The following is a 15,978-nucleotide window of genomic DNA, read 5'->3' on the forward strand; positions in this document are numbered from 1 at the left end:
AGAGACACAGGGAGAGAGGCAGAGACACAGACAGAGGGAGAAGCAGGCTCCATGCAGGGAGCCCGATGTGGGACTTGATCCTAGGACCCCGGGATCACAACCTGAGAGGAAGGCAGACGCTCAACCCCTAAGCCACCCAGGCACCCCTGATTTTTTAAAAAGATTTTTATTTATTTATTCATGAGAGACACAGAGAAAGGCAGAGACACAGGCAGAGGGAGAAGCAGGCTCCATGCAGGGAGCCCAATGTGGGACTCGATCTCCGGACTCCAGGATCACGCCCTGAGCCGAAGGCAGATGCTCAACTGCTGAGCCACTCAGGCATCCCAAATTATTTGATTTTCATTAATCTCCAGTGTATTGAATTTGGATTACAGGCTTTTAGTTTTTTTTAAAACTTTATTGGTTGAAGTGTACAGGTCAAGATGTCTCAGTAGATGTACACAGTCCTGAAAATGGTTCCTGGTGCCTGTTTGCATGTCCTCTTCCCCCTGACCCCTAGCATAGTGATATTGTGGTATTAATTTGTGTTTTCCCTAATGACCAAAGCTTTCATATACTTGTTGGCCATGCATATATCTTTCTTGTGAAATGTCGGTACAAATTTACTTCCCACTTAAAAAATTGTATTATTGGCTTAGTTTTAAGAATTCTTAGTACATCTGGATGTAAGTCCTTTGTCAGACACGTGCTTTGCAAATATTTTCTTTCAAACTGTAGCTTGCTTTTTCGCAGGTGCAATTTTACGTATGGATACGTATGGATATCTGTCTCCTCCAGATAGACCTCCTGAGGGTAGGGACTAAATCGGCTTTGCTTGACACCTGGCATGATGCCAGACACATAGTAATGTGTAATGCTCAGTAATATTTTGTTGAGGAAATTCAGGAACTACAATCTGAAGTTCCTCTCTGTCTCTTCCCCTTAGACCTCAGGGGAGAGACTAGGCTTAAGGTTATGAAACATGAAATATTTTGGAAGGGGGGGGCGCCAACAAGCGATATTCATGACTCAAATGGTTTCTGGTAAGACCTTGGGTGCCCCATGCTCTCCCCATGAGACTCCAGAATTTCAGGAGAAGGGCTTAGAAGTCAGTTTGGAAGAGGGGTCTTGAATGCACATTTATTTGCAGGGAACTGTGGTGTGGGAGCTCAGTCCTGCAGCTAGGAGCATCCCAGATGAGACCACCAGGGGGCGCGAGGGCTTCAGTCTCGGCTGGAGGTGAGGGAAATCGGATCCTGGGTGGCGTGTGGGGTCAACGTCCACCGGGGGAGAAGCTCAGGAATTGACGGGCAGCTGCTTAGGGCATCCGAATGCTAGGGACCCGGCCCGCTGGAGCGGCTGGGCTAGGGGCTGCTGTTCACCATTCACTCCTTCAACGCTTCCTGAGCGTGTCTGAAGCCCACACCGGACATCGAGGAAGGGTAATTGCCAAGAGCGAGAACGGATCGCTGGCATTTCTGGAAGTAAAGTACTTCCAGAACCTTTCACGACTCCATTGTCTCGTTTGATCTCGTTGGATCAGAAGTGTGCCCAGTGGGAGGCGCACACGGGGAAGCCGAGGTTCGGAGCGCTGGGCGACTGCACCGCTTCCCCCCGACCCCAGCGGCGGGGCAGGCGCGGGTCTGCGACGGCCTCTGGTTACCCTGGCGACCGGCCGGCGGTCACGTGACGGGGGAGCCGCGGCAGTCACGTGTCGAGGGCACGCGCGAGGGGGCGTCGGCCTCCTGGGCTCCAGCGTCACATGACCGGCTCCAGGCCAACATGGCGGCGGCCGTGGTGCAGCGCCGGGGCTGAGCGACAGTGACTGCAGTGGGCTCCCGTCGGGGGTGAGGGGAGGCCTCGGCTTGGGCGAGGGGGTCAGGCCCTCTCCGCCCCGCTCCTGTCCCCGGCGTCGCTCGCCGCGTTGCTGTGTCTGCCGGGACCGGGAGGCATGACAGGCCGGGCCCGCGTTCCATCCCAGCCGTGCTCCGTGCTTCCGGGCAAGCGCCTGCGGGTGCCTGGACTCCCCTCCCTCGCCTGGGTTCCCCCCATCCTCCTTTCTCCAGCAACCTCCCCTCGCAGGTGGGATCGTCGGTAGGACCGGAGCGCGGGCGGGCGAGGCCCCCGGGGACCATGTCCGGGTCCGACACCGCACCCTTCCTCAGCCAGGCGGATGACACGGACGACGGGCCGGTGCCCGGCACCCCGGGGTTACCCGGGGCCCTGGGGAACTCGAAGTCCGAGGATCCCGAGGTCCCGGACCGGGAGGGGCTGCAGCGCATCACCGGCTTGTCTCCGGGCCATTCGGCACTCATAGTGGCGGTGCTGTGCTACATCAACCTCCTCAACTACATGGACCGCTTCACCGTGGCGGGTACTGACTTGGGGTGGGGCTGGGGAGTCAGACTAGGGGAAGGGAGGGGGTCGCGGAGGTGGGGCTGCCTCGCCGAGCCCATCCCGAGTCTTCTTCTCAGGCGTCCTTCCAGACATTGAGCAGTTCTTCGACATCGGAGACAGCAGCTCTGGCCTCATCCAGACCGGTGAGTGGAGGCCCCTCCGCAGCACAGCAGCTTTTCTTTCATTTCTGCCCCAATGGGATTACATGCTGGCATGCCTGGGACCTCAGTAAGATAGAGTGGCCATGGGACGCCTGGGTGGCTCAGCAGTTGAGTGTCTGTATTCAGCTCAGGTCATGATCCTGGGGTACTGGGATTGAGTCTCACATAGGGTTCCCCATGGGGAGCCTGCTTCTCCCTCTGCTTATGTTTCTGCCTCTCTCTGTGTCTCTCATAAATAAATAAAATCTTAAGAGAGAGAGAGAGAGAGGCCAGACTTAGTAGTGGTGGTGGTGGGAAGATGGCCCTCATTCTGCTCTGGGCTGACCTGTTCAGTTAGGACACCGCAATTTAAAAGGCAGTTTAGTGTAATGGTTAAGACAGACCTGGGTTTAAATCTCAGCTTTCCACTTACTGTGATGGTAGGCAAGGTCCTCAGTCTCTGTAAGCTTCACTTTCCTGGTCGGTGAGATGGACCTAGTAGTAACCCAGAGCACCTCCTGGGGCTGATGTGAGGATTATGTGCAAACCAAAGCCTGTGAAGTGCATGGTATGGTGTCGGGAGCATGATCAGCACCCAATAAATAATGGCAGAAGTGGGTGTCTGGAATGGGGAGAGTTGAGTTTTACTTGTTCAGAACTTTGGGATTTGTGGGAGAGGCAAAGCCAAGGCCAAATCCTCTTTTCCTTCACTCCTTTATTGAACATTTCTGAGCACTTACTCTGTGCCAGGCCCTGGAGGAAGAGGTGATAACATACACAGAACTTGGCCAAGACCTTTTACGCCCATTGTCTTCTAATCTTTTCACCAGCCAAAGAGTTGGCGGTGTTTTTAATTTATAGAGAAATCAGGTCGTCTTGTCTACATTTTTTTAAAACAGATTTTATTTATTTATCCATGAGAGACACAGAGAGAGAGAGAGAGAGGCAGAGACACAGGCAGAGGGAGAAGCAGGCTCCATGCAGGAAGCCTGACATGGGACTCCATCCCAGGTCTCCAGGATCAGGCCCTGGACTGAAGGTGGCGCTAAACTGCTGAGCCACCAGGGCTGCCCCTCTTGTCTACATTTTTATAGAGAAACTGAGGCTTAGAGATGAGCTCAGGCTTGCCCAGAGTCACACAAGTGAGAGGGGAGGAGTTTGAAACAAGATAATGAAGAGTTCTTTGCTCCACCCAAGACCAGTAAGGACCTAGAGTGATTAAGGTAAAGACTAGAGGAAGGAGAATGAGATCATAGGTCAAAGTTGCAAAGCTTTAAAAAGTTGTTGCATTAGGGCGGCCCCGGGTGGCTCAGCGGTTTAGCGCCGCCTTCAGCCCGGGGCATGATCCTGGAGACCCCGGATCGAGTCCCACGTCGGGCTCCCTAGAGGTAGCCTGCTTCTCCCTCTGCCTGTGTCTCTGCACCTCTCTCTCCCTCTCTCTCTCTCTCTCTCTGATGTCTCATGAATAAATAAATTTAAAAAAAAGTTGTTGAGGTAGAAAAGAAGCAGGACTTTGTCAACCACATTCATTTTTTCATTCAACACATGTTTACTGAGCCTATGTTTTGTGTGATGCCATGTGTTCAGTGGTGGACATACAGCTGTGGCCACTACTGGCAAGGTCTCTGTCTTCACGGAACTGCCATTCTACTGGGAATGAGCACCAGTCCTTAAAAACCAAAACTGAAAATGAGATGATTTTTGGTAGGAGTATTTTGTGAAAGAAAACAGAGTAATTGTGATAGAGATCGAGTATGTGGGGGCTGGGAAGGTATCTAAGCTGGAACCTGAAGGTTCTGTGAAGCTCAGGTGAGAGGAGATATGTTCCCAATGGAGAGGACAGTAGGTGCCAGAAATCCTAATGATACTGAGGTTGGGAGTTGGGCCACTGGGATGCAAAGAAGAGAGAGAGGATGAGCGCAAGGTTGGAGAGGTGTGTGTGTGGAGGGGGTGCTAGATCAGATAGTACATCATGGGCCATGGTGTGGAGTTTGGATTTTGCTCTTGGCTGCATGGGAGGAAGTGATGGGTCAGCCCGGCTGAAGGAAGGTTTGGAGGATGCTGAAAATGGGGCTGGACTTCTCTGGCAGGAAACTCTGGTAGTTTCAGGATTAGGAGGTAATACTGCTCCCCCTTGCCCTTCCTGAGCTGGGGTCAGGGTGGGCGAGGGGTACTGGGGCTGGGCTGTGACTTTCTGCTTCCTCTCAGTGTTCATCTCCAGTTACATGGTGTTGGCACCTGTGTTTGGCTACCTGGGTGACAGGTACAATCGGAAGTATCTCATGTGCGGGGGCATTGCCTTCTGGTCTCTGGTGACACTGGGGTCGTCCTTCATCCCCAGAGAGGTGAGGCCCCATGCTAGTTCCTGCTTCTGGTCCCCCTACTACCCATCAGTCTTTGCTGCTGCTCTTTGGAGTCATTGCAGATTGGACCTGGGGAACTTCTGCACTTCCCTTGGTCCATGCCATCCTCTATCCCCTGCTTGCCTGAGTTAATCTGCCCACCCCTCCCCTTCCCCTGTTGTTCTAGAGCATTCTTCTGTCCATCGCCCACTTCCCCTGAACCGTTGACTCCTTCCACTCCACACCTCAGCACTCACATTTCCATACCACAGAAAAGACCTCACCTGGACTGTTCATTCTCCCTCTTCTCCTTTCTCGTCAGACTTCCCACGAGGCCCCCTTGACCTGGTGCCAGTCTGGGTGAAAGAGCAGCCAGGGAGAGAGGCTCTCACTTTGCTTGCACTTCTCTCCTCCCACTCACCCCGGAACACTGCTGGCCAACCTGCCCCCACCACTCCATTGCCAAAGTCAACAGCCACTTTTTGGTTGCTAAATGTAGCTCTTACTTCCTAATCCTGCTCTTGCTAGATCTCCTGGGAGCCTCCGGCTCTATTGACCCACTTCTTCCTTCCGGAAACTCTCTTCTGACTTCTGTGATGCCACTCTTCTGGTTTTCCTCCTGCCTCCCTGGCTGTTGCTTCTCTGCTCCTTTGAAATCTCCTCTGTCTGTCCATTTGCACTCTCTGCCCTGGAACTTGTCGTCAGCCCCAGGCACCACATACTCCCCTCGCCTGAGCCTGCCCTGTCCTTAGCCTCAGACGTCTTCCGTAGACAAATACACCTCTGCCTAAGATCGCCACTCACTGTTGGGGTGTCTTGGGTGGTAGAAATTGGTTAATTTGGTACCTGCTAGGTGCAAAGTATTGAGTAGAACTTCTCTTATCTAATCCTGGCGATAGTTATGTGAGCAAGTTATTATTCTCCCCCTTTTGCAGATGAGGAATCTGAGGCTCAGAGAGGTTAAGTTGCTTTCCCAAAGTCACAGCTAGTAAGTAGTAGAGCCAGGACTCAGGCTCTGGTCTGTTAGGCTCCGGTCTCTCTCCTGCCATCCCTGCCGCCCACCGGAGCTGGCCGGTGAGGGAGGCTGGGAGGCTGGCTGCAGGGCGGGGTGCCACCTCCCCCACGTTTCGTTTCCCAGCGATTCTGGCTGCTTCTTCTGACCCGGGGCCTGGTGGGGGTCGGGGAGGCCAGTTACTCCACCATCGCACCCACCCTCATCGCTGACCTCTTCGTGGCAGACCAGCGGAGTCGGATGCTCAGTGTGTTCTACTTTGCCATCCCCGTGGGCAGGTACCTGAGGGGGCCGTGGGCCTGGGGAGGCGTGCGGGGGTGGCAGAGGACCTGGCGTGGGGCCTGACTGACCGGCTGCCCCTCCCCTCTCCCATCCCCTTTCCCCAGTGGTCTGGGTTACATTGCAGGCTCCAAAGTCAAGGACGTGGCTGGGGACTGGCACTGGGCTTTGCGGGTGAGTGTGGACACTACCTGGGGGAGACTCAGCAACGTTCTCACGGATTTTCCCGTTCCTGCCTCCAGACACACCCCCTTTGAAGGCAGTGCTTGTGCCGCCAAGCCCGTAGGAAGCCTGGCTGCCCTCACCACGAAGCCATGTGCTAGACAAAACTCTTGGTTGCGGGTTACAGGTGCCCTGTAAAACTGTAAGCCCCCAAATGGGACTCTGGTGGCTCTCCTAATGGAAAGTCCCAGAGTGAGCTTCAGGTAGAGCTGGATCCAGGACTCCCACTTCGTCACAAGAATTCAATCATTCTTTTTCTCAGCTCTACTTTGCTCTATGTTAATTTCATTCTCAAGCAAGTGAAAGCTCCACATGTTTATTTTCCCGTTTAGAAACGTTGGCACCCCAGATCCTTGAGCAATAGTCCTGGATGGTGTCTGATTAGATGAACGTGTGTCACGTACCTGCCATTGAATCAATGACAGAGGCCAGGGATGTTACCACTACTCTTGTCAGCCAAGTCTGGGTTACAAGCCCCCCCGTGTTTGAACCACATGGATTAAGAGAAGTGGGGGGAGTACTTTCCTAGAAGGAAATTAGGGTGCTGTTACCAAAGAGGAAGTAGTTAGGCTTGCAGAAACAGGGGCTCCTAGTGGCACTTGCCCCCTACTCCTGAACGTGGGCTCAGCGACTATGGGCAGGCACTTGCCTGGGGCTTCAGGCCTCGGAGTCAGAGTTATCTTTATATACCCTCACTTTTTCCCAGCCTCAGAGGTACGGTGTGTCCCTGTCCATGCCTGTCCTGAAGCCCACTCTTTCCCCAGGTGACACCAGGTCTAGGGGTGGTGGCTGTTCTGCTGCTGTTCCTGGTAGTGCGGGAGCCGCCAAGGGGAGCTGTGGAGCGCCACTCAGACTCACCGCCCCTCAACCCCACCTCGTGGTGGGCAGATCTGAGGGCTCTGGCAAGAAAGTGAGTTTAGTTCCATTCTAACCCAACATTTGAGGCCTCCTGGCAAGGCCCTTGGTGTCTGGTTTGAGATTTACGCAAGTGTCCTCTTTTTTGCCCACTGGCCCTCCCCCAAGGCCAGGTGTTCAGTCATCACTGCCCCCACGTGGCAGCAGCTTGAATTATAGGCCTAGATCCAGGCCCATCCAAGACTGCTTCCACACCCAGTGTCCCGGCCTTACCAAAATACGCCAGGAAAGGAGGTCTCCTACCCTGACACCTCCATGGAGTCTGACTTCCTCCCCCTCAACTATCTACAGTCCTAGTTTCATCCTCTCTTCCCTTGGCTTCACTGCTGTGGCCTTTGTCACGGGCTCCCTGGCTCTCTGGGCTCCGGCGTTCTTGCTGCGTTCTCGTGTGGTCTTGGGGGAGACCCCACCCTGCCTCCCTGGAGACTCCTGCTCATCCTCTGACAGGTACCCAAATGGGGGTTAGGCTAGGTGACCTGCAGGTGGCAGGGGGTGGAATGGAGAGAGTCTTGATTCAGACTCAGGCTCCTTCCTCCCCCAGTGTCAGTTTCCCGGTGTGGGAAGTAGGTGATGGGCTGATCCCTTCCTCTCGGAGCTGTGTGACCCACGGGGACCCGGGTAGACCTGAGTTGTGTGGGTGGCTGGGACAGAGCATCTTCTCCAGGCCACGGGGGTGAGGTGAGGGGGCTTTGCAGGCAGACGGACTGGCCTCCATGACCCTCCCCCTGCTCCCAGCCTCATCTTTGGGCTCATCACCTGCCTGACCGGGGTCCTGGGTGTGGGCCTGGGCGTGGAGATCAGCCGCCGCCTCCGCCGATCCAACCCCCGTGCTGACCCTCTGGTCTGTGCTGCTGGCCTCTTGGGCTCTGCGCCCTTCCTCTTCCTGTCCCTTGCCTGTGCCCGTGGTAGCATCGTGGCCACCTATGTGAGTAGCCATCAGGTGTCACAGCGGGTGTTCTGGGTCTAGCAGGGAGGAACGGTATACTGGGGCAGGCCTGGGGTCAACCAGGTGGTGGTTTGGAGACAACTTGAACCAGAATGCCTGGTTTTCAACCTCAGGTATGGCTCTTCCCAGCTGTGTGACATTGCATTAGGCAAGTGAGTTAACCTCTCTGTGCTCAGTTTGTCATCTGTAAAATAGGAATGATGACTTTAAAAAAAAAAAAAAAAAGGAATGATGGCTTTGTCTCACAGGGGTATTCTGGGGATTTGATTAAGTGAGTTAGTAGATGGCCCTGGTACATAGTGTACCCTCCATGTGTTTGCTCTTCTTGTGATGAGACAACCTCTTCACCACCTCGGTCTCCCCATCTCCAACCCCTCAGATTTTCATCTTTATTGGAGAGACACTGCTGTCCATGAACTGGGCCATCGTGGCTGACATTCTGTTGGTGAGTAGGTGGGCCGCTCAGGGTTGGCCCAGAGGCTGACGGAAGTAAGGACTGGGGGCAGGAGGCCTCGCTTGCCTTCCCTGTGGCCTGTGCCCCTTTTCCAAAACCCAAATCCAGACTGACTTCACAGTCAGCCCCAGATGGGCCTGTAGTTTGGGCGTGTGCCCCATTTATACTCCTGACCTGGGTTCACCTCTGGTCTCAGCCTGGGCTGAGCCTTGGCCCTGTCTTTGCCCTCTGCCCCCTGCCCCTCCTCTCCCCAGTACGTGGTGATCCCCACACGACGTTCCACTGCTGAGGCCTTCCAGATTGTGCTGTCCCACCTGCTGGGTGATGCTGGGAGCCCCTACCTCATCGGCCTGGTGAGCACTGCCCCTCAGCTGGGCCTGGGGTGGGGCTCGGGGACACTGAATTCCTGGCACCTGCCAGCAGGCAGCGGCCTGAGCTTGGGCCGACATAGAAGGTTTGACCCCAGTTGGGTGTTTGTGTGTTGTGTGCTAGGTACCCCTCACCTTGGACCTTCAGCCGGGCATCCAGGGTTTTGTTTGCACCTTGAACAGTGGGGCCACAAGACCTTCCCCAGTCCTCCAGACTGCCCCTCATTGCCGGCTCCTGACACCTCTGTCCTTCTGGAGTCCAGGGGCTCCCTCTCTGTGGCTCATTCTCCTGGCACTGCTTTACTCGTCTCTCTGCAGATCTCCGACCGCCTCCGCCGGAGCTGGCCCCCCTCCTTCTTGTCCGAGTTCCGTGCCCTGCAGTTCTCGCTGATGCTCTGCGCCTTCGTGGGGGCCCTGGGTGGGGCAGCCTTCTTGGGCACTGCCATCTTCATCGAGGGCGACCGCCGGCGGGCCCAGCTGCACGTGCAGGGTCAGTGGGGCCTTCCCTTTGTCCGCCCGTGGCTCCTTGCCGACTTCAGGATACTGCCTGCTTGTCCATCTGTCCCAGCCCGTGTCCCTGGCTTCCCTGAGCCCACAGCCCTTCCCTCATTCGGCTTTGGGTCTGCCTGGCCAACGAACTGATATCCCACTGTGCTCATGGCTCTGGTGGGTCTGCTGGCCCTGTCCACTTTCCACTGCCTTTCTGTCCCCTCCCTGTTTTTGTGTCTTTTTGTTTATCCAGCCCTGGCTCTGACCCCTCCCTCGGCAGGTCTGCTGCGTGAGGCTGGACCTGCAGATGACCGAATTGTGGTACCCCAGCGAGGCCGCTCCACCCGGGTCCCTGTGTCCAGTGTGCTTATCTGAGGGACCATCGCACACCAACCTGCATACGTACCGCAGCTGGCCCCAGGCCCACCCCAGAAGGTGCCCAGGCGCAAACCCTCGGCCTGGCCTGGCTTCTAGGAGTGGCTGTGGGCCATGTTCCGGCTCCCACACACTACACAGGCAGCAGCCAAGGGCAGGGTGGGGAGGTTCTGGGGGGTCTGGGAGGGGGACTCCCCTCCCCTGGAGCAGCCCCAGGGGCTCGGTGCTATTTGTAACTGAATAAAATTTGTAGCCAGACCCTGAGTGCCTGCCTGAGTCTCTGTGGGTGTTACTGACCTCTGGTTGTCTGCAGGGGATGCCCCTACTCTGGCCCCAGGACTCCTGGGGCTATGGGGTCACTTGTGTGGGACCTTGGGCAAATCCCTGCCCTCCTGGGCCGGGTGAAAAAGAGTGCGGAGTGAAGTAGCTCAGTGTGACTGTGAGTCACGCCCATGGTTCCCCTCGAGCCTGCCCCTCTTGGTAGGCCAGCCAGGGTAAGGTAGGGTGGGTACTGCCCCGTGCCCCTTGATTCCCAGCGTCCGGGCCTCCCTCCTGGCTGCCCCCTTGAGTCCTGGCTGTGGACGCCATGGCTGTCGGGTGGCCTGTAACTATCTTGCCCTCCTTCCCTGGTAGGAATAGCTCTTTGTCCCGGAGGCCAGCAGACCCCTCCTGAGGACCCAGGGGTGGCTCCAAAGGCCTCTTCCTCCCCCTCCCCGCTGGCTGGGTGGGGGTGGGAAGGGGGCGGGGGCAGCCGGCTGAGCCCGATGATTTCCTGCCCTCACCCGGGGCTCACCACAGCTTCCTGCCACAGGCGGGCAGGCTCTGAGAGGCAGGCGCCTAGCCGAGGGGCAGGTAGGGCTGGGGCGCGGGGGCCGCTCAGGGGTGACTGGCGCCCCAGACTCCGGCCCAGACCCTGGTCGGTCTGCCCTGGGATCACGGGTCTTCCCTAGGCAGTGCCGACCCCTGCGAGGCCCGGCAAGGGGCAGGGGGTCCAAGGAGTGCCCAAGGAGGGCACAGCCGGCCCGCAGTCAGGCTTCCAGGCTGGTGCCCACTGGGTTCCCGCACCCGTGCTGGCCCAGCTCACACCCTGCCGCAGCTCAGCGTGCTGGGCGGCAGGCAGCCAGGCCTGGTCCAAGCTCTGCTGCAGATGGAGGCCGTCGTCCTGATCCCCTATATGCTGGGCCTCCTGTTGCTGCCCCTCTTGGCCGTAGTGCTGTGCGTGCGCTGCCGAGAGCTGCCAGGTGAGTGCGGGCTGCCGGGTAACACCGCTCTCAGGACATGCCTTCGGGGATCTTCGGCCCTCCTTGACCCCCTTGCTCTATCCTACCTCTGTCCTGCGTGTGTGAGACCTGAGAGCCCTGCGCTCCCACCCTCTCCCCTCGCCACCCCTCTTCCTGCCTCACTGACTTCTCTTCCCCAGGCTCTTATGACAGCACCGCCTCTGATAGGTGAGTTGTCCATGGGCCCTGTGTGGCTCCCTCACTACCCTGTGTGACCCTGGGGGCTGGGATGGGAGCTGGGGCCTCTCCTGCCCCTGACCAAGCTCTGTCTCTCTTGCCAGCTTGACCCCAAGTAGCATTGTGATCAAAAGACCTCGTGAGTACCTGGAGGGTCCCCTCCCTTGGGTGTAGGAGAGAGGGTCCCTGGCGCATGAGAGATTGTGTGCCTTTGTTCAGGTCCCCCCTCCTGCCTTCCCTCCACCGTGGCTGCCCACATGGCTTTGACCTGATCTGGGACTAGGGAGGGAGATGGGTGTCCTCGGGCCTGTCCAGGGCACAGGAGGTTTCATGGGGCTAGTCTATCCTTTGAGGCCTCAATGAGAGTAGGGGCAAGATGTCTGGAGTCACTCCTTGTGCTTGGTCCTGTGTCCTCAGCTACAGTTGTGCCCTGGCCATCGGCCCCATCCTATGGGCCTGTTACCTCTTACCCACCCTTGAGCCAGCCGGACCTGCTTCCCATCCCGTAAGTAGCATCCTCCCCCTTCACAACGCCCTCTTTACCCGGCTCACCTCTGTAGATTGGGGGTCCCCTTCCCTGTGACAATCCGCTTGTCCCAGAGCCCCACCCCAGCATAACCTGTGACCTTTGACTCCCAGGAGGTCCCCACAGCCCCCCGGGGGCTCCCACCGCATGCCATCTTCCCGGCAGGACTCAGATGGTGGTAAGTGTGGAGCCGGGCTCAGACGGCTGGGGCTGGGCAGAGGCGAGACCCCCTCTGAGCTGACTGTCTCCCTCTTGCTCTCTCTCCGAAGCCAACAGTGTGGCGAGCTACGAGAACGAGGGTGCGTCTGGGGCCCCGGGGGCCCTGGTTGCAGGGAGGCTGGGGCCTGGCCTGCGCCCTGATCGCTGTGTCGTTACCCCAGAGCACCTCTCCTGCGAGGACAACGACGAGGACGAGGAGGAGGAGTATCACAACGAGGGCTACTTGTGAGTGGCCTGGTGGGCGGGCTGGTGGGGACCCTGGCCGGAGGGGGGTCCTCACTCACCGCCCCTCGACTCCCCCTCAGGGAGGTGCTTCCTGACAGCACGCCAGCCACCGGCACTGCGGTCCCACCGGCTCCGGTGCCCAGCAACCCCAGCCTCCGAGACAGCGCCTTCTCCAGTGAGTTCCCGGGCGACTGTCCCTGTGGCCGCCCCTCCGCAGTCTCTCCTCTCTCTAGGACGCCTGTCCCTCAGGGTGCACTTCCACTCCGACCTCCTGATTTCCTTTCCTTCCCATCCTCTTTCCTTCTTCGTGGTCTTTCCCTTTTATTGTTTGCGACCTTTCTCTGATTCACTCTTCTTCTGGCCTCTGTTCTTCGGTCTCTCCCACCCGGAGGCTCTCTCTTGGCCTCTGTTCCTTTCTCATGGAGGCCACATCATCTTGTAAATCTTATAGGTTGTCTTCTTCGGCAGGGGCTTTGGGAAGTTTTCTTCTGCTTCCGGCATCGTTTCGGTTTCCTCTGAGCTGCTTTTCTCCCTTCGCGTGGGTCTCACGCTGCCTGTTGGAGGCTTCCTCCCGCGCCTGGCGAGCTTAGCTTTCCAGCCCTGTCCTCATTCTCCAAACCTGTTCGGCCCATCCGGTGCCATTTGCCAACTCAATCGCCAACTCGCCATCTGTGCCAGGGCTTCTTTTCCTTCATTTGTTCATCCCCTGTCCTTCCCTCCTTCACCATATTTACTGGGCGCCTCTGATCAAACAGCTCAAGAGGCGGCGTCAGGATGAGGCCTAGTGTTGTCGGGAGCCTACTCCCTGCCTCCTGAGTGTCTGGTGCACTAACTTATTAAACGTCACGGTTCCCAGGTGCTGTTGAGCCCACGTCTCCCCATCCTGCGCCTCGGTTGTCCCGACTGTACGACACGAGGGGTTATTTATTTAACGGGCCCTCGGCGGCACTTGCCGTAGGACAGGCCCTGTTTCCATATTCTCTGCGTTAGTTCTCATGACACCCCTGGGAGGGGGTGCTGCTGCTCACCCTCTTACACTGGGGGGAACAGCGAGGCCCAGAGAGGTTAGGGACCTCTTGTGAGGTTGCACGACTGTGAGCGCTGGCGCCGGGCGTGAACCTGGGCGCTCTGGCTCCAGAGCCCGCCTTGTCCACGGCCTCGTGGAGGAGCAAGTCGGCATGAAAGGGCAAGACGGTGCCGAGCGCCAGGGCCTGGAGGGCACTGGGACGAGATTGGGGGTGCAGGGCTGGCCTGGCCGGCGGCACCGGTGCCTCAGCTCTGAGCCGTTCTCCAGCCTCACCCCCAGCCTGGGGCACATGCTGGCAGGGTCTGCCGTCCATTCTCTCCCACAATTCCTCTCCTTCTCATCGGTTCTGGCCAAGTTACCCTACTTCTCTCCATCACCCAGGCCTCTGTGGGACCCCCCCAGGGCTGGCTATGGGGTGACCTCTGAGGTCTGTGGGTGGGAGTTTGGGGCTGGTCTTGTCAGGAGTCCAGTGGGGATGCCGTGGGTGCCTGTGCTCGGCCCTCTGGGTGACGGTGCCGGGGGCCCTGCTTCTCCTACAGTGGAGTCGGGGGAGGATTATGTGAACGTCCCTGAGAGCAAGGAAAGTGCAAATGCATCTCTGGGTGAGTGGCGGGGGGGGGGGGGGGGGGGGGGGCTCCCTGGAATCCCCCTTCCCTCCCTCACCCTGCTGTGACCCCCTCTCTGAGTGTCCTGCTCTCTCACCCTCCACGTGGCCGCCTCCTTTCTCATCCGTCCCTGCAGATGGGAGCCGGGAGTATGTGAATGTGTCTCAGGAGCTGCCGTCCTTGGCTGGGACCGACCCTGGTGTGTGCTGGCCAGGGGTAGGGTGGGGTGGGGGGTGGGGGTGGGGCAACCACCCCCAGCCTGGGTTCCAAGCCTGGGGAGCCCATCTGGGGAAGGGGGGATGGTCTGAGAGCCGAAGACCTCCCTCCCCTCCCAGCCATCCTGAGCTCCCAGGAGGTGGAGGACAATGATGATGATGATGATGACGATGACGAAGAAGAAGAGGGAGCTCCAGATTATGAGAATCTGCAGGGGCTTAACTGAGGGTCCGGTGAGAGGTCCTGCCTGCCCCGCCCTGCCCGTCAGCCCATCCTCCGACTCCTTTGGGGATCCCTCTGAGCCCACTGACCTCCTGACGTCACATCCCTTTCCTCTCCCTGCCCTGTTGTTTCAGGGAGAGGCTATGCCTGTCCTGGAACCAGCCTGTCCTGGGAGCACCCAGCTGGGCAACTGGCAGGGCTCTGGGGGGCCCCCACTTGGCACCCCACCCTGACTCCAGCCAGAGAACAGTCTGAGAATCTCCCCCCTAACTTATTGTCACTTTGGGGTGCAGTGTGTGTGCCCCGAGACTGCACCTTCTGACGCAGCCTGAGAATGAACTACCCTGGCCTCAGCCCTGTTCTGCAGTAGAATAAAGGCTGCTGTGGTCTGTAGCATTCTTGCCTTTGGGGGGCCTGGTGGGTGGGAGTCTACATGAGGGTGGGCTGTGCCTGAGCACCTGTGTGGGAGTGTATGTGTGCACGAGCCTGTGTGTGTCTGTGTTGGGGGCTGCCGTGCTCCTGAGGGGCCTGACAGGTACTAGGAGTGGCTGAATGGTGGCCGGGACACGGCACCTTGGTGCGAGGCAAGTCCAACCCAGGCTGGCTTGTCCAGGCTTCAGTGCATCCCTTGCCCATGAGGTAGTCCACGGACATGGCAGATGATGGCTGGGATGATGGGAGGGCAATGCATGAGGAAGCCCTGGGTGCAGAGTGGATGCATAGAATGAGATTGCTTCCCACTGGCCCTCAGGTTCTCCATCTTTAAGGCAAGGGGATGGACTTGACCCCAGGCAACTGAAAGGTAATGTGCAGTGTAGCCTCTTCAGACCTTGGTGTGCAGATGGCTCACCTGGAGGTCTTGCCAAAATGCAAATTCCAAATGAGTAGGTCTGGAATGGGGCCTGAGAGTCTGCATTTTCAAAGGAGCTACCGGGGAGTTCCAACAGCTCTGTTCTGAGAAGCACACTTCAAGCAGCTTCTGGTGGATGCCTTGGTCACTGTGACTGGCTCTGGTCTGGGCACATAAACCTAACCTGGGCCCCTGAGGTCCAACCCTGGGATTTGGCAGAAAGTGTCTGGAAGGCGAAGCTCTTCTTACACACAGCTTGGTAAACTTGGCTCTTCCTAGAGCCCCTACTTGGAGAGCCTGCCCGAGAATGAAGGTGATGTGGAGGACAGAATGGCCCAAATCTGGACAGGGCCAGCTTCCTAATGGCGTCGGAATTCCCGGATCTGGTCACACCCAAAGCGAGACGCCTCTGACTTCCCAGTTACCTGGGCCAATAAATTACCAGTTGTCTTCCACCGACTTGACTTGGGGTTTCTGTTGCCTACAGCCAAAGTAGTCCTGAGTGATGTGGAGTTGTCGGCGTCCCCTGTGGGCTTCAAAGGCAATAGTAACAACTTATCTTCAAGCACCCACCATGCTTCCATGCTTATCTCGTTTGATCACTGCCATTGCCCTGTGGTCGGTTTACCCTGGGTATCCCCATTCACAGGTGAGGAAACAGGCCCAGAGACGAGACGCCATTTGCCCAAAGGCACACAGCCCAGATGGCA

General features: G+C 57.7%; 2 protein-coding genes across 5 annotated transcripts; both read left to right on the plus strand.

Annotated features, from left to right (window-relative positions):
- The first annotated feature begins 1,730 nt into the window (after positions 1-1,730).
- Positions 1,731-10,185, plus strand: SPNS1 (sphingolipid transporter 1 (putative)). 2 transcript variants are annotated; one of them, XM_038539969.1, is made up of 13 exons: positions 1,731-2,064; positions 2,148-2,356; positions 2,457-2,522; positions 4,728-4,864; positions 6,000-6,151; positions 6,260-6,326; positions 7,139-7,284; positions 7,581-7,736; positions 8,025-8,214; positions 8,615-8,680; positions 8,944-9,042; positions 9,376-9,547; positions 9,827-10,185. In XM_038539969.1, the coding sequence occupies exons 1-13, from the start codon at positions 1,934-1,936 to the stop codon at positions 9,919-9,921; spliced, it is 1,686 nt and encodes a 561-aa protein (XP_038395897.1). In that variant the 5' UTR covers positions 1,731-1,933; the 3' UTR covers positions 9,922-10,185. The 2 variants fall into 2 exon arrangements, with proteins under 2 accessions (XP_038395897.1, XP_038395898.1); XM_038539970.1 differs by having other exon boundaries at positions 1,839-2,064; positions 2,152-2,356.
- A 524-nt stretch (positions 10,186-10,709) lies between these two features.
- On the plus strand, positions 10,710-15,727 carry LAT (linker for activation of T cells). Of its 3 annotated transcripts, XM_038538868.1 has the most exons (12): positions 10,710-11,162; positions 11,342-11,369; positions 11,483-11,517; positions 11,796-11,883; positions 12,018-12,082; positions 12,174-12,203; positions 12,285-12,348; positions 12,429-12,523; positions 13,915-13,977; positions 14,117-14,179; positions 14,316-14,429; positions 14,553-15,727. In XM_038538868.1, the coding sequence occupies exons 1-11, from the start codon at positions 11,069-11,071 to the stop codon at positions 14,420-14,422; spliced, it is 732 nt and encodes a 243-aa protein (XP_038394796.1). In that variant the 5' UTR covers positions 10,710-11,068; the 3' UTR covers positions 14,423-14,429; positions 14,553-15,727. The 3 variants fall into 3 exon arrangements, with proteins under 3 accessions (XP_038394796.1, XP_038394793.1, XP_038394794.1); XM_038538865.1 differs by having other exon boundaries at positions 12,174-12,348; XM_038538866.1 differs by having other exon boundaries at positions 12,174-12,348; positions 14,316-14,424.
- The last annotated feature ends 251 nt before the right edge of the window (positions 15,728-15,978 follow it).

Source organism: Canis lupus, chromosome 6, assembly GCF_011100685.1.
Source record: "Canis lupus familiaris isolate Mischka breed German Shepherd chromosome 6, alternate assembly UU_Cfam_GSD_1.0, whole genome shotgun sequence".
NCBI lineage: Eukaryota > Metazoa > Chordata > Mammalia > Carnivora > Canidae > Canis > Canis lupus.